Here is a 24,757-nt window from a genome sequence, read left to right on the forward strand (position 1 = left end):
TATTGTTGATCTATACAGTTCTGCTGAAAGTTCCATCAGAAATTTTAATATCTCTAACATTACATGAAGCTCCTGAGCTGTCTTAAATTAGACCCCAAAATACCTCAAAACCAACAAACAACAACAACCTCCACCCCCTCTTCATTATTAAGCTTTAATCAGTGACCAAAGATCAGTTTTGTACAAGTCTAGAAAATCCTTTCCTCATATATACCCAAGAGTAGGGTTTACTACATGCAGTGATGATGCCTGATACTTTAATCAGAGCCAGCTTATTGCTATAGGCAAAATTTAATTTTTCAAGACAGTGGATTAAGGGCCAGGATGCTGTGCAGCTTGTACCATGGGGAATACTAAATGAGGAACAGGAGAAATATTCAGATCAAAAGTAAGGCAAAAGGCTCAGAGCTAGGATGCAGACACAGAGGGGTATCCCTTTAGAGCTATGTTTAATGATTCTCTACTGCAAAAACAGAAAAACTGAAGACACCAGCAGCATTGCTGAACAGCCAGCTGTGTCACTGCACAGTAACAACTGTTTTATGATCACTGAACCCTCTTCCCTCAATGGCAGCAAGCAAGCTTGACTTTCCAGGGCTCTGGCCCATGCAAAGTAGAAAAGAGCTAACAGCTATTTTGGTATCGAGGACAACCTACAGCCACGAGTGACTGCCTGCCATGCCTGTGGCAAAAGACAATTCTAATTTCAACAGAAACACTGTGAGGGTGGGGACGAGAATAAAACTGAAACACCAGTAAATTCAAATTACTAATCTTCCTTTTATTTAGCAAGCATGACAGCAATATCATAATGTGTTTTTTCAAACAATTATGCATCATCTATACATGTTGAATTTCTGTACTGTTTCATGGTTGTCAGGTATAGTACTGTATAATGTGGTGTAAAACCACCACTTCAATCAGTTATCTCTCTCCAATAGTTACTTATTACCCGTATTTTCCTTTTGATTAAGTTGTTGCTTTGTTTTCATTAACAGTCAGACTCTTCTACATGATTAAAACCAAAAAACGTTGCATTGAACAGATATCCTATAACTAATCACCTGGTAGGGTGACCATGACTATTTCCAGATACTTCCTCAGCCTCTGTTAAGCCAGTGACAGATTGCAGTTATTAACAGGTCAGTGAATAAATTAATTCCAGGGCACTGAAAATTATGTTCATGAAATGAAAAGTGGCCTTGCTGACATTGCATCACTATTTCTAGACAGTGTGCTTGAACACCAAATAAATCTCACAACTTGGATGAGTGCCAAAAACTAGTGACCTAGTTTCATTAGTGTGGGAAAAGACTAGCAATTGGTCCTATGAGAGCAGATTACCAAAATAACTTCACACAAAAGCATTCCATAAAGAATTTTCTTTAAATCAGACATTTTCCAACCTAACAGATCACCGAAAACCTTGCCCTGCCCCCCAAAATGCCAGTCTGACATACATTATATTTTAAAGTTAAAATGCACTTCAATTACTCATACTGACATTCCTATACAAAATTCCAATTAGACCGAATAAACATTATCTTCTTTCCATCCCATTATCTCTTTCCATTTCATTCATAATAATTTAAAACTGTTTAAAATCAAAACAGCTCTTGCATTTTCAGTGAAAAATGTAACACTTCAGGCTTAAACAAAGAGTTTTACTAATATAAGTAAGTCTATTTTTAAGCACACAGTAATCTGCTCAGTAATCTTCCTTGATTAAAAATTCCTTGGCTTCTCTTCAAAAAACACACTGAGTATGGATGAGCTCAACAGCTGTCGACATAATTTTTAGGAACTTAGCAAGTATTGTTGCGTCTATACTAGCCCCCATTTATACACTCCAGCTGGTCCACCAGATCCCCACTCCCAGTCCTTCTCCCCCAGAAACATCTATATTGAGATGAAGAGATTTTGAAGAGGGGAATTTTAATAACAACACGCAGCAGAAGACATTTCATCTTCTTTTCATCTTTCCAAAGCCTGTTGCCTTCTGTGAATTGCTTTCCATTCATTAATCCAGCAAAGTGCAGAAGGCAAACTGAAATACTATAAGAAAACTATTACAGCACCCGTAAAAATCCCAGAACATTCTTTCATAAGTCAGACTAGAACATGACATAAGTAGTGCAATGCAATTAGTTTCACCCAGCAATCCCTGCTTACACAAGTCTTTACTAACCCTTGCCGATGACAAAACCACAACTCTTCCCTGTGTGCTGTGAGCAGTTGAGGGTCACTTGCACAATGGCTTATTTAATCACCTCAAAATTTTGGGGTTTCTTTTATCCTCCAGATTCCCTCTGGATTCACAACTACCGGAAAAAAAAAAGTACCAGAGGATGATCATAGATTTTGTAGGCTTTACTGTGGCAAACGCTGATGATGTCAATGGAAATTTTGAGCAAATAATGACATGGAGACCTGTGACTAAGTTTTGGAAGGACATACTCATCATTTAAAATTTCAAAAATGCTGTGGGAGTATCTGGGGAAAAAAAACTGAACAGACTAAAAAGCTAGCTGCATGGTTATGTTTCTAAAACCCATACTAATTATTTTAATCTTAATAAATAATTCCTTCAAGAGAATCAACAGGAAAATTTCAGCATCTTACTTCTTTCTCCTCAGTTATTAAAACTTATTAAGTCCTCATGTTTGCATCTCCAACCTGTCTTGTTTCTCTGCCAGTAACCTCCTGATCAGCATGCATTTTTTTTTCTCCTTTTTATCTCCTACACCTTCTGTCTTTGCTTCTATGCCCAATCTTTTTGTAGGCTCCACCCCAAGTACTTGTACAGGCTATGGCAGTATCATAACTACATGCTGTCAACTGCAGACTTCACAAAGGGCAGGGATGGGAGACACATCACAGAAGCTGAGTCGCTTTAAACTTAAAGGGTGGCTTATGGGCTGTTTGATTCTCACGAATGGATGTCGCTTATCTCACCTGTGAGAATCATGCAGGTCTCCCATACATACTTTTTATCTCATAACTGAAAAACACATTTGGTCATCACTTCTACAGAACTATTGGGAACTACTAAGTGATGTGTAATATGATCAGCTACATAACGTTTGCATCCAATGTCTCATCTTCACCATCTTGTACTAAATTGTGTCTGTCACTGTGCAGATTAACAAGCTTCTTAACACTACAAGGAGTATTTTCATCACCCTTTTTACACATCTCATTTAGTGACAAACCAAGAACTAAAATAAGGAGTCTATGTTTCTTGAGCTGTCAATGTACAGAGACAGGACAGCAACTAAGACTTCCAAAATTGCCTAGACTGTATGAATAATCTTCTTTACTCCTTTTATTTTGCTGTATTCAATTGCCCTGGTACGTTTTTCATGCACACATACTGAGAGTTTGGTAATGACATATTTCTGCTTGATTCTGTCACTGAGAGATAAAATTAGATTTTTCCCTCGTCATCTCAAGGAATTAGAAAACAAGTTCCCAACACAGACTGACTGACTTATGCATTTTAATCTTCATTCATCATTGACTCTTTAAGGTTAATAATTTTCTCTACTTCACCTGCCTATTTTCTCTGTGTTTCCTAAAACTCCTAAGGAGTTCTTTCTCCTTACCACTTGTGCTACTGTAGACAGGAAGAATACAGAAAAAGCTTCATTAGTTTGTCAAATGGAGTGCATAAGTGAAGCTACAGAAAAAAAAGGAAATTATTGAGACAATATTTAATCTCTGACAATGAGCTGAAGCAGCAATGAGTCTCTATAACAGACAAACATGGAAAGGTAATCAGAAAAGTTAGCAAACAATAAAATTCAGAGATGCTGACTGTGGAAGAAGCTGAGCCTAGAACTCTGAAGTTCAGTATTTTTGTTTTAGCCATAGTCCAACAGGAGAGGTTAAGACAAGTCAGTAGATATTAAGTTTAATTTGTCTAAAATGCAGCTTTTATTTTTCCAAAATGCAGTTCTTTTGAATTAAAAAAAGCAAAACCAAAACCAAACAAACAAACAAGAAAACCAAACAACCTTCAGTAAGCCAATTTTTAAAAGAAAATTTAATGCAATTGTATTTTCCATATGCTGCAAATTTTTATTTTCGTCATGTCCCACTTTTCCCCAGAAACATCAGCTATTTTTACTCGGTCTTCTTTTTGTTCCCACATAAGCTTAGTAATGAGATATGGAAAGAAAATAATACAAAAACTTCACACGAAAGTGTGCAATTAGAAGTTTTTATTAGGATTTTCAGTGAACAACAGAGCCTAAGATGGACACCAGATCCTGTTTTCAGGACACACTTGGGGATCACAAAGGTGGTCTTGTACAAAGTACATCAGGTTTTGTACAACTTTTAAAACTAGTTCCAAACTGTGCAAGGGGGAAATCACATCATCAAAGGCATTCATGACTGATCCTTACCAGTGAATACAAAACTCATCGACCTGATCAGGTAAGTGTGTATAGAGATTCTTTTATCTTTTTAACTGATTTTGAAAAAATAAAGGGTTCCTTACCTAGCAGTGTTTTAGATCATTCTTTTATCCGTTTACTTTATTCTCTCCATGCCCTCTTCACTTGAGCACCCCAAGTGAATATAACCTCCTTTGCACCTATGCTATGAAACCCACTGTGAATTCCATTGATGTTGTTACAGACTGCCTAAACCATAATTTTATTTGGTGTCATACTATTCTATATATGTAGTAAGAAAAATCAAGCTGCAAAAGCTCCAAAAAGTTTCTGTTTGCTTTCTTTTTAAACCTTCACTCCTTAGTTACCAACAGCACAGAAATGGTCCGAAAAGATACAAATGTGATACCCATGTTCACTGATATAGCACCTGAACAGGACTTAAATCTGCATTATTTTAGGAGGATAGAGAAAAACAAATAATTTGTTGCATTCTTTTCATTTTTCTGGTTGTCATTCAAAAATGAGCAATCTATCAATCTCACAAAACAATTTTCAAACTCATGAAAGCACTCTAATATACCTATAATGAGGAAAGGAATTGATAACATCTCAGGTTGTAAGAATGAATTTTAATAAAAACAGTATTCAAAAAAATCAATCTTGATATAAAGAACAATGTTTTTATTCCCTCAAGACATGACAAAGGTCCAAAGAACATTCAACCATTGGTTGTTGCTACGGTTTGCTTTCTCCATTGGTGTATTTTACTAATCTCAGAACTTCTATGCTTTGCTTTCCAAGATCAAGTGCTCTTACACTTCCTCTAATGCTCAGCTTGGCTTCTGGGGCTCTCTTTTGTCCTTGTTTTACTTCTTCCCTCCTCTGCAGCATCAGGGGACTAACTGTCGCGACGGAAAGCTCTAGACACCTCAATGTGAGAATCCAGGAACTTCGTTTATTGTAGATTGACAGTAGCTTAATATACACTCTATAATAGGTTCATGAATATTACAGAGATCAGGCTCATTATTGGTACTCAGTTAGGTGGTGATATCATCGTAACTGCCTTCCATTGTTGACACAGGTGGTACTCAGTTGTTTTTTGTTTTGCTAATCACAATGTCCTGTTTACCAGCCTATTAACACGTACAAGGGCACTCTAACTTTGCTATCTAAGATGTTCTCACGGCCTAGGCCAGCCCTGTTCTATAGCCAATTCCCTACAAATACCCCCGTTTTTTTATTCTGGGCCAACAATGTTTTCTCTGTTATAGCACTTACACGTTTAACAATACAAGAAAAATCAATATGAACTATTACTAAAATTATAACAATTGTCAACAACCATCGTAGGCTTTTCTTTAACAAAACTTAAAACCCATTCAGACATAGAACCAAAAATAGATTGAAGCTATGAGTCTATAGGACTAGTTGTTACTGTTACTTTCTTTGTGTGTTCTACTGTTTCACTCAGGCTCTACAATTCTTTTGTGTACAGGTTAGGTAGTTTGTGCCAGCTGGACAAGTCGTGGCTTTGATAAACACTTAATCTAGATTGAAATAATCTTAACATAAAACAGGTTTGAGTCTCATTATCACTTGTGTTACGTACACACAGTGATCTCATTAAACTTAACTCCTGGGGATCTTTTGCCAGAGTAAGACCTCGAGGGTTAGAACTAAAATAGACAGTACAAGCACGAAGACAATCTGGACAAGAGACAACAACTGAGCGAGCAATAGAATGGATTAAACTAAATTGACATCTGAAGGCTTCTGTATGCTGTGCTCTCAGTTCCTCACCAGTGCTCTCCTCCTTGCTCTCAGCCCTGTCACGAGGCTCAGACAACACGGCCGAGGTGGGTGCTGAGGCCAGGCTGAAGGACGAACTGACATGCCCCATCTGCCTGGACATTTACAGGAACCCTGTGTCCCTGGGGTGCGGTCACAACTCCTGCAAGGAGTGCATACAGAAGGAACAGAAATACGCCAGCAGGGCCCTTCCCAGTGCCCACTCTGCCTTTTCCCCACAGGCCCCCGTCCAGCCATGAAGACTTGCCTGACTTGCAAGGTCTCCCTGTGCCAAGCCCACCTGAGTAAGCATAGCACAAAGAACACTCAGAAAAAACTACGTTCTGGTGGGGCTCTGTGGTGCCCAAGTTTTGGCTGAGAGGAAATCCCCCAGCACGGTAAACTGCTGGAATGCTACTGTGAGAAGGACAAGGTCCGCACCTGCATGCTGCGCTCCGCCCCCAGCTCCCACAGGGACCACAAGACCATCAGCTTAAAGGAGGCTTGTGGCCAAGCACAGTTTTTCCCAAAACTGTAAAAGAGGTGAAAAACTATGAAGCTGCACTGGATTGAAGCATAGGAAACTTGCTGGAACAATCCTCTGCAAAGGAGTTCTTTAGAGTACAAACAACACTTGAAAATTAAGACTTGGCATAACTGGTCTGCTCTGGCCTCCAGCCAAGAGGCCTGAAGACACACTATCCACAGCACTGCAGATGTTTTTGAGAAGGCACGCAGGATGGCCTTGACAACCTAAAGGCCCCCCTGCAACGAGCAGCAACATCGACCACTCCTGATTTAAATCCTGAAAAACACAGAAAAGCTCAAAACGACCCTCACTACTGCCACAGCAGATGAAAATGCAATTATTTGATGGTCTAAGGACCTCATCCCGGCACAAACCTGCATTATCTCTAGTTAGTTATGTAACTAGCAACTTCTGTAACTGTCACAAAACTTGTTTCTCTACAGCGTCTTGCAGCTTTTCTACGAATTGTAAGAATGGTTCCCGGGCACCTGGATGCACAGTGGTGCACCCTGCCTCGGGCTCTGCCAACCTTGCAGTCTGCACCAATGTTTGCCTGCTTATGGTTTTTACTCGCTCTAAAACTAGTGGTCTCCTGCGCAGCTCGCACAGCTAAGGAACAACAGTAGTAGAAAAACTCTACCTGAGACTTAACTTCCATAAATTTCTGAAACAAGGCTGTAATAGAACACCAAATTTATGTAAGAACCTCTTATTTAACCTCAGTTCAGATCAAACAGCTAGCTGGACAGGGCTAGTCTTGAGATAACTAAAACCTCACTACTCATGATAGGAAATTGAAGAATTCATATACCATCCAGAATAAGGATTCACTATGGTTCAACAGAATCGTGTTACACATCTCTAAAATCTTGACACCCGCAGAAAGTATTTTTAAGTTTACACAGTCACACATTCATGTAGCTTTTTTCTTTCACACAACATTCAGGTGGCCACCTCAGACATTCTCCTCAATCACACACATTTTTTCAAGTAGTCATTGGCTGTGCACTTCTTATCAGTTTCATAATTCAAAGGAAATTTATGGCATAGCCGCCATCAGCAATCTGCAAATCCTGCATAACTCTCCATGTAAAAGACAAATACAGCAAGAAAGAACAGAATATTATCTTGGAAATCTTCAACCTTTCTTATAGAGCAATGCTATTTTATCATAAAGACAATAAAACTACTTTTGCAGGGGGCAAGACTATATCCCCTTCTGTCTCATCGTTCCATCTCCAAATCTCCTACCTGCACCTTGCCCTTGGGGGAAACAGCCAAATTTTATGTAAGAGAAGCAAAATGGCAAACTATAGGAAATTCTTAACAACCTTCTGCAATATGCAAAAAGCTAAGCACGGATGTTCTGTTATTTCTAATCTTACTTCAAAGGATTTTCATCAGTCTCCCTGTTTTGAAGAAAACGTTTGAGAATGCCATGAGCACACTGCATGCTTAACACCTATTGCTGTAAAAACAATGCAATCTTATTTGATTTATAAGTTGGGATATTGTTAATTTTAAGTTGTTTTTTCTCTTTTGCCTTTTTTCCGTGTTTTACCGTCTTTGCCTCCCCCACGCTCCTCATTGCCGAAGGACGAAGGAGGGGGAGGAGGGGCTGGGCTCACCTAGAGAGATCAGCAGAAGGAACTTAACTTAATCACAGGGTCTGCTTAAAAAGAGACAAAAACGTAGGAGAGGGAGAGAACAGCTGCAAACAGGCACGTTTCAGAGAAGGGGTGATTGGTGTAACGGGGAAAAAGAGAAACAGCTTTCCCTCTCCCCCAGCTGCACCCTCTGAAGCTTTTGCTACCGTCATTAACTCGCCGCTCTAGGAAGAGGAGCAGCACCAGGGAAAAAACCACTCGCTGCAAAGAAGGGAAGGGGAACGCACACCCCCCGGGCCCATGGCTGTCAGCAGTGCGGGGAAAACAGAGCCCCCCCGCCGCCCGCCGCGCCCGGGGCCGCCGGCGTGCACGCACACGGGCGCACCGCTCCGAGCCGGGGCCGCGCAGGCGGCGCGACCACCACCATTGCCCCGCTGCTCGGCGCCGCCCCGTATTCACTCAGCACGGCGGCGCAAGCACCCAGCGCCGTGAACACAGCCGCAAATGTGCAGCGCAGTCCCGCAGCACAGTTCAGATGAAAAGCTGGAAATGTCTTAAGGTGGAACTCAGTCATAGTGTTCGTAAAGTTCATTTCTGGTCTATCAGCAGTACTTTCACACTGCAGCTGTCGTCTCCGATCGTCCTGGATATGCACTGCCGAGATGCTAGCACCGCATTCATGTTGGCGGGGCCGCCCGGTTGTCCCCGGCCCCGATCTGTGATCTCTGGTCCCGCACCGGCTCCCTTCAGCTCCGCTCGACTCCCTTTTTACACGATTTCTCCGTATGATGGTATCTAGTAGCATTCTAATGTCCTCAGACTGTGCTTTAATGTCTTTTACTGTTCTAGATAACAATCGCCAAATTGTAAGGAGGGAAGCAGCAACTTTTTCTCCCTTATAGGTAGCAGTAAAGAGCTTATCACTAAGTTCTTTCCAAGTAGAGATAGTAAAGGCAGTTACAGTGTTCGCTTCATATCCCTGGCCCTTACATGAAAGCAGCATCTGCCTCAAAGCCAGTTCGTCTTAACTCCCCGCTTTCCCAGAAAGCATTGGAGCAATGATAGTGCCGCCTGTCCCTCCATTACCTAAAAAACGTGTTACCACGCTTTGTGCAGCCCTTTCCACGAGACTTTGCGGCTTTGTCGGCGGGCCTCCTTCTTCAGGAGTCGTCCCGGGCGCCGGGCCCTGGAAGCACGGAACTTAACTCTTTCGCCGTCCGAAATCCCCGAAAGGGAGGCGTCCGGCGGCGGCAAGTTGAGCTCTTTTTCGTCCAGCCCTTTCGCCTTCTTGTGCTGCACGGCAAGACCGACCGAAACTCCTACGTCTGACCGTGGCTGCGAGAACCCGACTTGGCTCTCGGGAGTCCGACTTGACTCCGAGTCCGACTTGACTCCGACCCAGGAGATCCGACTTGATCCCCTAGGGACCCCCCTCTGGTCCCTGCACACGGGCGCCAAATTTGTCGCGACGGAAAGCTCTAGACACCTCAATGTGAGAATCCAGGAACTTCGTTTATTGTAGATTGACAGTAGCTTAATATACACTCTATAATAGGTTCATGAATATTACAGAGATCAGGCTCATTATTGGTACTCAGTTAGGTGGTGATATCATCGTAACTGCCTTCCATTGTTGACACAGGTGGTACTCAGTTGTTTTTTGTTTTGCTAATCACAATGTCCTGTTTACCAGCCTATTAACACGTACAAGGGCACTCTAACTTTGTTATCTAAGATGTTCTCACGGCCTAGGCCAGCCCTGTTCTATAGCCAATTCCCTACAACTAACTAGACACAGGACATTGGAGATGCAGCGCTGGCACTTATGATATTGAACTTTCTCAAACATTTGACTGTTAATTCTGATTTATCAACAGAACAGCTCCAAATTTAGGTCAGGAAGAGATGTTCTGCCATCTCTGCTAGCAGAATAAACTAGAATGTCAGAAGTGGTCAATTTCTTACACTGAACTTGACATTTCAAATATCTCTCTATACAGTTGCAGTCACTTGGGACACTCACAACAGCCTTGGATACCTCCTTTTTCTGTAGGAAGTACTAGCTGTGTTGTTAATATGGATTTGGAAAGTGTTCTACGGCTAAAATGCAAAGGGAAAAGCACAGATTGTTCTGAGGATTAATCTGTAAAGGTAAGTATTGGAGATACCTGCTTCATGCAGATACCGGGGGCAGTTCTGATGACACAGTTCCAGCATCTCCCCTTCTGCTGAATGTTGCTACTACTTGTAAAATATTCTATTTAAAGAGATGAAATAATTTTGTATATGAAATTTGCAAAACATTAGGTTTATGTATGGAGCTTTTGCAGTGTTAGTATTGCAAGACATTTTGCAGTTTTGCCTCAACATCATTGCCATTACAACTGATCACAAAGCCTGGGGGAAAATGAGTCACTTGATGAAAATCAGTTAATTCTTATTTAAGAAAGGGAAACTGTAAGAACCACAATTCTCCTTAACTTACAGAAGCAGAACCAATTCACCCTCCTCTAGAAACATTCTATATATTGTGTTTAATTACTTTGAGGAAAAAATGGATGTTAAGACATCTGTTTTTCTATGCTATTAGCAATGTCTTATTTCAGGACATTTATTTAACACAACTCATAAAATAAACATTAAAAAATATGAAAATGCAACTAGAGCTATCTAGACCTCAGATGACTGAAGAAAAACAGATAAACACTCTTGGAGAACTAATTCAGGGGGTTTACTGTATCAAATCTTAATAGGATTATTAAATGCTCAACAGTCACTGTTAGACCACAGTAAAAAAGAAAAATTAAAAGTTTTTCTTAATTTTAAGTCAAAAAGAAGAAGAAAATGCATATGCTTGGTTTTTCCACAGCAAACAGATTTTTAAGCACAGTACTGATGAGATGCTGAAGATGTTGATTCAGAAGCTTGTCTTGTACTAGTATTTAATTTGTGAACTTTACAATACTAAAACTCTGACAAAAGCCTGACATAAGGAAACAGAAGAAGTAATAGAAGTCGAAAGAGACTTTATGGACTAACTGAAACAAAAAAGAAACAAACTCAAAGTTTACTGTTTCCCTTTGTTTTTTTTTTTTTCCCAATCAGTCAGTCAGTTGTCACAGGACTAAGAGCTGAACTTTAAAAATGTAAGACTCTTACACTGGTGTCCTTATCTAATGCAAGAAAAAAGCAGCCTATGTAAGAACTCAGGAGACCATATGAAAAAAGTAGAGAAGAAAAGAATAGGTTAGTGAGGGTAGGAATAAAGATGGACCAGGCAGGTACAGGATTACCCGAGTAAGATATATAAGGTTATACAAAATAATGAGATTTTTCTAAGTATCTCTGTAATGATGTACTGTCATGTAGCACCTACATGCAGAAAAACTACACTAAATATACAGAAGCCTTTAAGTCCTACCTCAGACACTACCACAAACAGTGACACTGGAATTTTTTCAGTATTTGTCAAATGCAACTATTCCTATTCCTCTTGAAACTGAAGTATAGAAATGTAAAGAATATCCTATCAATTTATTGTAATGTGCATCAGATTTCAACTTGAAATGTCTGACATTCAGTTTAACCTTTACACTTGCCCGAATTGGACAATGACTGCTGTTAGCAAGATCACATTCTGTGTTTTTCACGTCTGGGAATTCCCTTGACATCTTTATCATCCAAAACAGAAAATTTTTTTTCAACTCTAAAATAAATACTGCAACAGAGACCATAAGGTTGTTTTTAAAGCCAAGAATTAATACTTTCAGAGATAAGGAAAATACACTATGATTACGTAAATCTAGATTTCATTTTTACACTTATTTTCTTCCTGTGCAAAGAAAACTAATATTTCAGTATTCTTCCATTGGAGTTTATAATCTTATAATCCACAAGTACTATAATTTCCCCAAATGCAAGTTAAAGTTTAGAAAAACAGTCAAAACAATACTGTTACCAAAGTGGAAAGAGAAGAACACAGAAATGCTTTCATTCCATCTCTCCCTTGTTCTACATTTTAATGACAAAATCAGTCCAGTCTGTTATGGCATGAAGCTTCAGTTTCACCTTTGGAAAAAAGGCTTCAAAGCAACTTTAAGATGCAGAAAGAAGATATAGCTTATTTACAAAGACTTTCTTAGAGTGTTAACAGAGTTGGTTTTTGTTTCTTTCCCTTTTTTTTTTTTTTAAGTCTTCTTCATAAAAAATGCTTTTAAACCGAACATTATCAAGGAAAACATGATCCCAGGGATTGTGTGCTAGGTTTTTATTTTAATAATAAAGAGTGGAAGACAGTTTGGTAATTAAGTAGTTGGATTTTTGTGAGGAGCATAGAAGAACAAAGGCAAAATGACGATGAATTGAATTAAACCTTGCTAATCAAAATGCTTTCATAAACAAAACAAATAGAAAAAAAACAGTGACAGCTATACAAATGCAGGCCAGTAGCTACAGCTTTTATCCAGCAAGGTCAACTTATCTGCTGACACAAGTGTATTAATTTCAGTGAAGTTCTATTATTTTATTCTGGTTTGGGTTTTTTTTTTTTTTTGGTGAAAACATAACTGTGGATTTATACCAATACCTTTACCTTACAGGTGACACTTTCACAGAAATAAACTGCATAAAGGAAACACAAATTATTTTTTATATATATACACCTGTCTTTCCCACTTCTTGTTATCACAGAATACTTTCCTCTGTCCAACTAATATCTCTCACTCTGTTAACAGAGTAGAAAGTTTATGTATATCGTTTACAAGCATTTTTGTCTCCTCACCACAGATCCATTACTGAATGGTACATAAATAAGATACAAACAAATAAAAGCAGATCTGCCAGCAAGGCATCATCTATCAATTGCAGACTTAGTATGATATCCATTGTGAAAATCCAGAGATAAAAAAAACAGAAATACATTATGGACAGAGACAGTTTTAAAAACTTACAAAGCAGAAAAACAAAGGACTTCAACAAACTAATGCTCCAAAAGACAATTTTTGGCTAAGGAGAAACTTGTCACTGAGAAACACTTCCTTTGCAAGTTGAGAGACATCAGAAACTATATTCAATTAATGACAGATGTTTGCTTTCTTTTTACTTCAGTTTGGGAAATAACAACAAAGAGAAGGAATACTTTTTTTTTTTTTGTGCGCAAAAAAGACTCTTCCTACACTGAGTTCCATACAGACACAGAATTACACAGAAAAGAACTTGTTTAAACAGTTTTTTGACTAAGAGATGAAAAAATGATAACTTCTTTTAGAGATGAACAGGTTCGAGAAAAGTTACTCTGACAGATAACAAGCATTGCCTTAAAATGCAAAGCTAATGAAGTCTGGTTTCTCATGAAATCCTGTCTCATACAAACTCATTGCTATCCAGTGAGATGAGTATTCTGATTGAAACATTATCCACAGCTAAGACATGCATGGCACCTCCCTCCTGTGCTCTTTCTTTCATGCCCAAGAATAGGTTAGTTCATGCTGAAACTTTTTCATCTGAGGACAATAAAATTTTCCCTTCATCTGGCCACCTACTTGTAACAGAATTCTAGGGACTGTCTTTTTTTTGCAGCCTCTAAACCACAAATTAGACCACAACAGGCTAACAGGCACCAAGTTCACAGGCAAGAAAATTAAGGAAGGGAGGGGATGAACAGACAAATACACACTCTTAAGTACAATACAGCAGAGAAGAAACAGTCTAAGACATTTCTGGACTATGTGGAAGATAATTTTCTGACACGGTACATAAACGAAGAGGCAAGGTGCCTCACTGCTGTTTCTGAACAGAGAAGAATGATGTGAGGGTCAGAGGCCATCTGGGGCACGGGTGATCATGAAGTGATAGTTTTCAGTTCTCAGGGCAGTAAGGAAGTGGGTCGGCGGAACTGTCACCTCAGACTTCCCTAAGGCAGACTTTGGCCCGTTTAGACTAGTTGACAGAGTCCCTTCGGAGGCAGTCCTGAATGGCAAAGGTTTTCAGTAAGCCTGGACATTCTTCAAGAAGATCCTAAAGGCACAGGAAGCAGGCTGTCCCCATGTGCCAAAAGAAGAATCAATGGGAAAGAAGACCAGCCTGGCTGGACAGAAAGCTTTGCTGGAACTCGATAAAAAAAGGAGATAGTAATAGTGTCTGGCAGACTTTCTTAAGAAAACAAAAATCATCAATATTCATTTTCCACCATCAAGTTACCAAGCAATTTTCTCTCTGTTACACACTTCCACTAGTTCTCTGAATCTTGACTTCCTTATTAGACAGTGGGATGTACTGAAGAGAAAAAAGAGAAAGGTTTTCTACTTTCTCTAGCTCACATTCTAGCAGTTAAGCTTTTTTCCATAGTGGAGAGAACTGGATTTAAATATCCGAAGGCATAAGAATAATCCTGCTCCCTCACAACCTGAATAGCTGGCCTGTGAACTATTGTATGTGTGCTGTCTGCCATGGATGAATTTTCCAAGGAGATTCAACCTGCTCACCAATACAGTATCAGCAATACAGCATGCTCTATAAATTTCTGCTTGGTTGAGACCCTCAGCAGACTTAGGAGGAATGATTCATTTTGGTTCACTGCAATTCAGCCAACCACCACTCAAACTTATCCTTTAGAAGGTTGTAGTACTTCTGTGCTTATTCAAAAGCAAAATTTCCTGCACCTGGGAGATTTCACAGAATCACAGAATATGCTGAGTTGGAAGGGACCCACAAGGATCATTGAGTCCAACCCTTAGCCCTGCACAGGACCATTCCCAAGAGTCACACCATGTGCCCAGGAGTGTTGTCCAAGCATTTCCTGAACTCTGTCAGGCTTGGTGCTGTGCCCACTGCCCTGGGGAGCCTGTTCAGTGCCCAACCACCCTCTGGGGGAAGAACCTTTTTCTAATATCCAACCTAAACCTCCCCTGACACAGCTTCAGGCCATTCCCTCATGTCCTGTCTCTGGTCACCACAGAGCAGAGATCAGTGCCTGCCCCTCCTCTTCCCCTCACAAGGAAGTTGTAACTGCAATGAGCTCTCCCCTCAGTCTCCTCTTCTCCAGCTGAACAGGCCAAGTGCCCTCAGCCACTCCTCACACGCCTTCCCCTCAAGGCCCTTCACCATCCTTTTTCCCTCCTTTGGACACTCTGTAATAGCTTAATAACATTCCTATATTGTGGTGACCAAAACTGCACACAATATTCAAGGTGAAGTCATTTGTGTTAAAACTGGTTGGTCACTAGACAGCACCTCACTCAGTCTTTTGATGACCACATTTCAAAATCAGATGGAATAAAACATAACGTACAACAAGGTCCAAAATATGTCCAGCTGATATGTCCTGAATCTGTATTTTAATACTATTCTAGTAACATTCTTCTAACACAGCTTTTCAATTGTATCTTTGTAGGGCTTTAAAAAGCAGACCTCCCCCAAATAAATAAGTTTTGCATATAGCCTCAAATACCCACATTAATTATCACCGAAGTTAAAATTTTTACATCTATCACATACTCCTGGCAGCTCACAGAACAGAATAAACCCAGTAGTTTGCTATAGCTTAGGGACCCAGTTCAAAGAAGCAACACAGTTTGTCAGAAGGTTTCAGGTGTGCTACATGGCAGCAGAAACCTATGGAGGCCTCTTAATGGCTCCAGCTCACTTTTCAGCTCCACTTCCCAGTTGTTTTGGCTCAGAGCAGCCTGAAGTAAACATGTAAGAAAACATTCACTGTAAGAAAACATTTTAATAACCCATGAAACCTGTGGTTCAAGTGTGCACATCTGGCTTCTCTACCTAAATGAGATATGCAAAATATTCCTTCACTCAGTCTTCACCTTCTGGTGACAAAAAACATGATCAGTTACTCTTCAGATGACGAGATTTAAAAGGGATGAACCATTGTGATTGCTCAACAGAACAGGACTGGTGCAAGTACAGGCTGAACAGGAAAAGGTTGTGATAAGCTCGAATGTAGTCGGCAAAAATAGTCATAAGAAAGGCTGATATGAATATGGAAAAAAATTCATCTTTGAACACACCCCAAAATGTTTTAAGTTTAAAAGGCAATGTAACATGGTAAAATCTGTCACATTTTCAAGGAGCTGAAGACATATGCCAGAATCATTATTTTAGGATGAGAAAAAAAAAAAAAAAAAGGAAAGATTTTTCAGACCTTAGTCTTTGAATAGCAGTAAAATATTCTGAATGAAACTAACAGTGAGTCAGTTACCTAGCATTTTAAGGTAAGAGCATAGAAGTTTGAAACATCTATAATTAACTGAAGACAGGGAAACAAGATAACCTACAAAAGTTGAATAGTTTTCAACTTTTTCTCCATATACTGAGAAATTTGACCTGACTTTCTTGAATTGGAGTAAATGTCTCCAATACTGTCCTGCTGTTCTTAGAAGATGGAGTGGAAGGACAAAGAGGAAAAATTTTCAACAAAGATAAGCAACATAAACTCCTGTTTTTTTCTTCACTGGGACTTATTGTCAAGGCATGTTACTTCAAGACAACACCATTAAAAGGAAATATATCTTTAAAATCATCTGCATTATTATCTTTATCCACTGCTAAAAAGAGACCAGTCTTCAAGCACAACTCTGTTTTCTTTATGTATAATGTAGCTCAGAACACAGAAAGTATTGACTGAATCACATCTCAACAATAACCATAATAATAGAGCATCTGAAACTGTACAATAATTGTCCAGACTAGTCAGAGGATGGGATAGTTTTATACACAAAGTTCATACCAGTGCTCCCATTAGGGGGGTGTTTTTACAGTTCTTTCCACACAACCTGCAATGGTATCTGTTAGAACTGGATATACTGCTTTCAGAATAGGTTCGACCCATTAGAAAGAAAACAGGAGTAAAGAAACAAAACAGAGTTCCCTAGAGCTTCCAGAAATTAAGGCCAAAAGTCAAAGGAATGCACTTTTTTCTAAATTACTGTCCTTTTCCCAGACCAGTAAATATCTTAATTCAAGTAAAACGACTTATACACAAAATAAAACCAAAAGGTTTTGTAACACACAGACCTCTCTGAACGTTATTCATTACACAACTTGCATTCACCCTGAGTCCAGGAAAAGCCAGTCAACTGGCCTTCCAAATATAAAAGAGGTCTTTGACTCCAAAAATCTCAAAAATTTCACAGCTATACTATCACATTTATTCACAGCTATAGTTTCATTTCTTTACAACCAATTTAAAATCAGCATGAAAACAGAATTCGAATTCTAAAGTACCAAATGTTATGTAAAAGTGGATCATATTTTAAATCACTGCTTTCGTACACTGACAGGTTTTTTCTCACCTGACCTTTTACAGAATTTACAGAATCACCTGTCATTTACAGAATCACTCAATATTGACTTAGTTACTGAAGACTTTGTTTAAAAACATAATATGCAAGTGCTCCTCCCTGAAACCAAGAAATACACCTTTTAATTATTTTTTTTAAATAATACCAGCACTAAGCTGGAAAACATGCTATGACCCTTAATAGAAATATAAAAATAAGCAGAAACTCATAAACAGCAATTCAAAATACTAAGATCATGTGTTATTTAGTTATCCACGGTAGTAAAAGCAAAACACTCATACCTGCACCTGGAATGATTGCCAACTTCGTTTCAACTAGGCCCATTTTAGCAGAAGAGGCTAAAAAACAGAATGTGAAGGAGTTCTTACCATAACCATAGGAGACAAAAATCTATGGAAAATACGTAATATTATATATGACCTACAAGTTTGTTAATTTATTACATTTCCTTGAAAAAGAACAATAAATCCCTTTAAAAAGCATTTGTTTATAAAAATCTTCAAATAGATTCAACTGATCTGCCATTAGCAAAAGATCCAACTACTTCCATCAAGGCAAGTTCTGTACCTTATTAGTTTTCATATAGCAAGTAAGCAATTACAGAGACTTGCTTCCAAATGTAAAATACTAAAAGAAAGAGGCTGCTATTACTTAACGTCTTAAAATGGGGTAGAATTCTTATCTGATTATTTGGATTCTTGAGGTGACGGAATATTCTGTAAGGTCAAATAGACCCTGAATTTCTGGCAACAGTTCAGGACAAAGTTTCCATTTACTTTCCATCAATTGGCTTTACAGTTCTGACAGCTTATTAGCTAACGGTGCCCCTTTTCAAGTGTTGCTGTCACTTTTGTAACTTAATTTCTTGTGTAATAATACTCTCACTAGCAACTTTTGCTTTTTGCCTGCACCCTGTTTAGATAAAATGAAATCTCCATCTAGAGCACTTCAAATTCATAAGAATAAATAAAATATGAAAATAATTACATAACCCTTCTAGCAATACTGATAAAATGAGGGTCATAAGAATAAAATAAACATGTAATAAAACAAATCCAACTATCAGCGATGTTTGAAATTAAACATTAGCAAGTACTTAGACAGGTTTCTGCTTAAGTCCTTTAAAACAATGGGTTATAAACAATGTCAAATAGAAAGTAAGTTTTATAAGACTGTTGTGAACAGATGGATTAGTCAAGCCATCTGTAACACTAATAATTCTATATTCTAAAAACAGGATTCAGACCTACCTGCCACCCGTATATCACAGGCTAATGCAAGTTCTAGGCCACCACCTAAGGCTGTTCCATCTATTGCAGCAATAGTAGGTACAGGCAGATTGGCTGAAAAAGAAAGCATCAGTTAAAACCAGCCTCACAAAGAAGATCTCTGAAACACCATTTAATTACATTTCGTTCATTGTACAGTCATAGTATGGGAAAAGATTGTCATCAAACCAACTGCGACGAAAAATTGATTGATCAGCAACGCTTTGGGAAAAAAAAAAAATTACCCTGCCCATCACTCTGTGGCTGAATAGGTTTGCAAGCCTTTTTCTCTGGTGTTGGCTCACTTTTTACAAAAATCTGAAAGTAAAGTTCAAGAACGTAGATAGCAGAGCTAGACAAACAATAAACAGGGGTACTTGGAAAAAGCACTTAGATAAACAGTCCCAGCTGGAAGGCAGGTGTCTCATCAGAGTCACCTGCGAGGCTGGCACAGCTGGAAGCTCTCTGTGCCTTAACACTCCCAGACCACCACTGGCAACAGTGGCCACCACTCTTGCCCCTTTCCTCCTGTAAAGCAGCAGCTAACAGCTCAATGGAGGTGGGAAAGTCCTCAGTCTGACAAACAGATGCACGTGCTGTCAGTACACACGAGAGGCTCCAGAGGCCTGTGCAACCATGGCACGGTTTGTACGTAATTCATCATCAGTGTTCTGACACAGGAGAGTCATTTAAACATTAAGCCTAAAGTACTGCCCTTCACCTTCTGCAAGTTTAACTTCTCTTCATCCTTCTTCACCACCAACTCAAAGTTTGATAAAAAATGCATTTTCACTTGAGAAATAAAATTGGATATTACAGCTTTAATTATATTTAATATAACATTTACCACAAGCTATCAATTTTAAACTATACTCAAACAATATTTCAGTAGTACATTGTTGCTATTAAAGTTTCAAAGATAGTCAAAAGCAATTAATCAGCCAGACACTTGGGTGTGCAGCTTGTGGAAATGTTAAGCCAGCTCCTGACAGCAGTAGCTTTTTCTGCAGATGTTAAAACAATATTTTCTTTGTTTTAATGTTTCAATTACTTGAATTCAAAGACCAGTTCATTCAGTTGGAAACTGGAATAGAAAAAAAACTTCTGTCAACATATAAATGAAAATGAAGTGTGAGAGACTTAATTCCTTTTAAAATCTAAAAGGATAATACAACAAAAGTGATTGATTTGATGTATTAATTACAAATAATACTTCCTTTTCATAGTGAACTAGCTCGTTCTTAATTTTAGAAATTTTGCCACCTAGCTTACCTTTCTCCTTTGTGACAGAGATACTTCAGATAATTTAATTTAAAAAAATTCCAATTAAATGTTAGTGTACATGAGCATGTCAATTAGTATACAAACCTATAGTATACAGAATACACAATTAAATGAAGGCTATTTTAGTTGTAAATTTACACACTTTTATGATTAACAACTAATGAAATATCCAATTGTCTTTAAGAAAAGAACAAAAACACAGCAAAGCTTTTCAATATCGTAACAGATGCTTTAAACCAAAGTCCCTTGGTTGCTGGTTTAGATCATGATTAATAATGATTATCTGAATCAATTTCAATGTCAAAAGAGATTAGTGACTGTTTGCAACACCAAGCTCTTCCAGTGCCTTAAAAGAGCTCAAGGTATCCATTATACTTGCCATCTACCACAGAAGGCATAAGAGACAGAGGAATAGGAGTAAAACCTGCTCTTTCTCTATTCACTTCTTCTTAGTGATATGGAAAGGCCACTCTCACTTCCAGCAGGGCCAGGTTGCTGACAGAAACTAGTTAATCCCGTCAACACAACTAATTTGCCAAACAGCCCTGCAATCTTGCTAGCTGACACAGCTAGTCCTTCTCTTAAAGGAACAGACCTTTGCCATAGGTAAATGGAAAATAATTTGCCTGAGTCATTGTTAACTGCAGCTTCCAGTAGTTACTGCCCGTATGAATGTTCCAGTTATCAGAAACTGGCAAACAGTATCTTGAGCACTATCTGCATGACTTTGCAGTACTCCAAGGCAGAATACTTCCCCTAAGATAAGCAAGTTCCAGAACTAGCTATGGTGCAATTCAAGTAGACTATTACACATGGAAATGAAACTTAGGAAACGAGTATTATAAACCAGCTTCGTTTCAAGAATTACAGCTGGCATTCCTATAAGGAAATAATAAAAATTAATAATTCAAGGAGAGAAAAAGCAGTTTGATAAAGTATGTTAGAATCATCACTTCCCAAGAAGTGAATTTTAAAGGATCATCTGACGTGTAAGTTGACAACGAATGAAAGGCAAAATACAAATTCTTTGTAATAGCTTGGTGCATATCTCTCAAATGAATTGGAGAAATTAATCCTTTTAATATGTTCCTGTGAAGCATCAAAAAAAAGTAACACAGAAATAAGTTAGCAATTGCTCAGGACTGTAAACTGAGTTTCTAGGCTATTAGAACTTGTAACCAAGGGCAAAGCTTCTTGGAATATTAATATTTTGTGGCACAAGAGGCATTTTACTAACTTTAATACACAACTGCCAAAACTGTTGAGCCCATAACAAAAACAGAGATCATGTTTGACAAATAATGCCCTGTAGACTTAAATGAGTCAATGCACTCAAACTTTAGGAACAATAAATTATGTAAATAGACAAGTCAACCTCCAAAATTATTCTACGTGACAACGTTCATTTGCTATGAGTGATAAAAAAAAAATATTTAAAGCTTTGCCAAGATGCCTAGTGGTTTTATTCTTTAACATTCCACATTTTTGCCACACTTTGAATAACAAAATATAAATTTCAGGAAATTTGTGCACTACTAATCATTATTGCTAAATTCTAGATCTGGTACAGGTTTATCAATGTGCAATCATGAGCTGCAGAGTGAAGTCAAAAAGGAATTATATATATATATATATAAAAGAAACAAATTAACTAAACTAAATGTGAGTGTACAACACACAGACAAGGGTAGACCATGTATACAGACAGATTAATGTTGTTGTTAGAAGTAATTAAAAAGACTGAGTAACAAGCAGCATTAAACTTTAGTCAGAGAATTTCACTGAGCTACCACAGTACATCAAAGTGTGGAATATGAAGAACACTAAATAATAAGATAGTTCATGAAGTAATTCATAAAAGATGAATTCACACATCTACTGTATTGTAAAACATGCTGCAAATTCTGTAAAGACACTTCCATTTTGCATGCAAAACATGTCCCAAGCAAAAGCCATTCAAGACATTATACAGGTACAGTGACCAACAGGTAAATTGAAGAACTTCAATAAGAGAAACTACACTTCGTAACATTATATACCTAAACTAAACCCATAAAAAGGTCAAACAAAAGTTAGAAAATATTATATACAGCAATATAAAGAAAGGGGCCTGTTTCCTACTCTGCACTAACTGTGAATCTTCAGCTCAGCTTCAAGAATACACTCCTGCTAAACAGATATGTCACATGTAGTTTTAGATTAGGCTGACCAGCAGTATCTTGTAGACTTGGGATACCTCCTGCTCTCCTGTGACTTTCCATTACTGAAACATATAGAGTAGAGTAAGCTAAACTCTCTCACAATTTTGCCATCAGTACAGGATGTCAAAGAAGGAGCACTCTGCAGTTAAGTACATAAAAACACATGTAATGTGTTGGAAGTAATTTCAAAGAACTACAGTTTTTCTGAAGCAGGTAATGTTGTTTCACCTTTAAGTGGCTTTCCACATGATGTCCACTGCTGGTGACTAACAAGGGATTTCCTTTCTGCTTAGAGATGATGATATGATGAACAACAGGCACATAAATACAGGCATCAGGTCTGGAGGACTTGACCACTAAATAGTTTCTCAGATGTGTGTCACAAAGCCCACACAGCTGATTCATATTACTGCGGACACTGATATTCCCCAAATAGAAAGCAGAAGTTGCCTGGATTCTACTAACCTGAATCATATCTGACTATTTAGTTCTCTGACTAATTCATTAGGAAAGTTCTTATAAAATTATAGCTATGTAAGATAATAGCTGAGATGGAACTGAACTACACGTGATACTTTCGCAGTAACTTTCAAGCAGCCTTTTTCACGATCTCACTTTCTCACTATTGACAGAAAATAAGTGGTCTGATCAACCAGGAAAAATCTACTTCCCAGAGTTACTTAGGAAGAAGGAAGGAAGAAGTGCAAGGAATGAATACATAGAGTAAAACCAAAACAGTAAAAATTTATATATGAAAGTAGCCTTGCTTTTATGAAACATTATATATAGTGTATTTTACATAACAGGCAATAAACACATTCTTTAGATGGTGTCCAAGGACTCAAAGGAAGACCTATCACCAATACTGGTCTCTTACTGATAGTTCCTGAAACAGGCATCAGAAAAATAATACAGTTATCCAGAATTCCAGACTTCATGATCTGTGCTCCTGGTCAACCTACATGAACTTGTCCAGATTGATTAAATTAAAATTCATAACACCCAGAAAACAGAGTTACTGATGCAGAATGTGTCAAATTCAAAGAGACCGACCTTCCAAGAGCATCTCCCTTGCTTGCCAAGTAAATTTATACCTGTAATATTTTCTGTTAGCAACTGTTAGTATCACATACTCATATAAAAACAAAAAAAAATTCCTGAGCGAGGCACAAGATATTGTGAGATGCAGACTGTTCAAGTACCAATGAAGTATATGAGAATCACACATTTGTAGCTTGGCAGCAGTTACAATCAACCTGTAGGATAACTGTAGTATTCCTTTCTTATAGCTAGGATATAGGAGTCATCATTGAAGAACTGAAGTCCAGCAGGTATAGAATTCAGTTTCTCCTGAAGTAAAATGTTTGCGCTGTTACTGCAGCAACAGTTCATGATTCCCACGAATCAGAAAATTCCATGAAAGCCCACTCAAGCCCTAACAATGCACAAATTCTATATGGTCCCCTAGAGACAATTAACTTCTATTTTTGAAGTACTCTTTTACAGATTAGGACAAATATATTCTATTCAACTAATTTTAACAGTCAGAATCTGGTATTTAGGAACATTCAAATGCAGCCCCATTTTAAAGCTTGCCTTTTTATGCATTTGATATGAAACACTAAAATAAAGACAGTCACCTTAACTTCCCTAGCTAATCCTGTGTTGTCCTATACCTGCATAATGTTCAAAAAAGTCCTTATTGTTCATCCCTCATCTTACTTCAGTGACCTCTGGCAATCAATCAGCAGAAAGAACAGCTATTCAGACATAAATCAGAAGCTGGTTACTACCTCTCGTACCTACCAAACCAGATTCATAAGCTTGACTTGTCTTTAATTATGAAAAGAAGAATTCTTTTTTCCTGGTACTGACTGAAAAGAAAGTAGTGAAGTACTCTATTTGCCTCAAAAACTATGAGTATCCAACTAAGACAGAAGCAGCAAGAGAATTCAATTTTACATGACAGTGGAATTGAGTTCCCACAGAACCAAAAAGTAGACTGTCCAACGAGTGAGTTTCTGATTATTTGACAAATAAGGTTGATTAGTGAACAGCTTACTAGGACAAGCAACATCAGGGGTCATGTCCAGCAGCTCATTTTTCCTTCTGAATAATGGATTTCCTAGAACATAAAGCAAGGAAGATGAGTTGTCTAAAAATACCCTGCATACTGTGAGTATGATATGCCTTACTGGAGGAAAGTATGCTATAAATTGAAGAACAGATTAACAGTTCCACAATTCATTATCTAACTCTAGCAGATTGAGAAACTGTGGCAAATATCTGCCTACATACATCTGCAGCAGATGAGAAACCTTTAAATCACAGAATAGCTGAGGCTGGAAGAGACCTCTGGA

The 24,757-nt window shown here is 38.3% G+C and overlaps 1 protein-coding gene across 3 annotated transcripts in view; it reads right to left on the reverse strand.

Moving 5' to 3' along the window:
• Positions 1-24,757, reverse strand: part of AUH (AU RNA binding methylglutaconyl-CoA hydratase) — a 115,868-nt gene that overhangs the window by 44,159 nt on the left and 46,952 nt on the right. For all 3 annotated transcript variants that reach the window (XM_039381174.1, XM_039381173.1, XM_039381175.1), the window contains 2 exons: positions 18,895-18,987; positions 17,926-17,982 (listed from right to left, as the gene is read on the reverse strand). In XM_039381174.1, the coding sequence (XP_039237108.1) occupies positions 17,926-17,982; positions 18,895-18,987 (150 nt within the window). The remainder of the gene's footprint in view (positions 1-17,925; positions 17,983-18,894; positions 18,988-24,757) is intronic.

The sequence above is a fragment of the Pipra filicauda genome, unplaced genomic scaffold, assembly GCF_003945595.2.
Source record: "Pipra filicauda isolate LSUMZ 115617 unplaced genomic scaffold, ASM394559v2 scaffold216_size1298047_pilon, whole genome shotgun sequence".
Lineage (NCBI taxonomy): Eukaryota > Metazoa > Chordata > Aves > Passeriformes > Pipridae > Pipra > Pipra filicauda.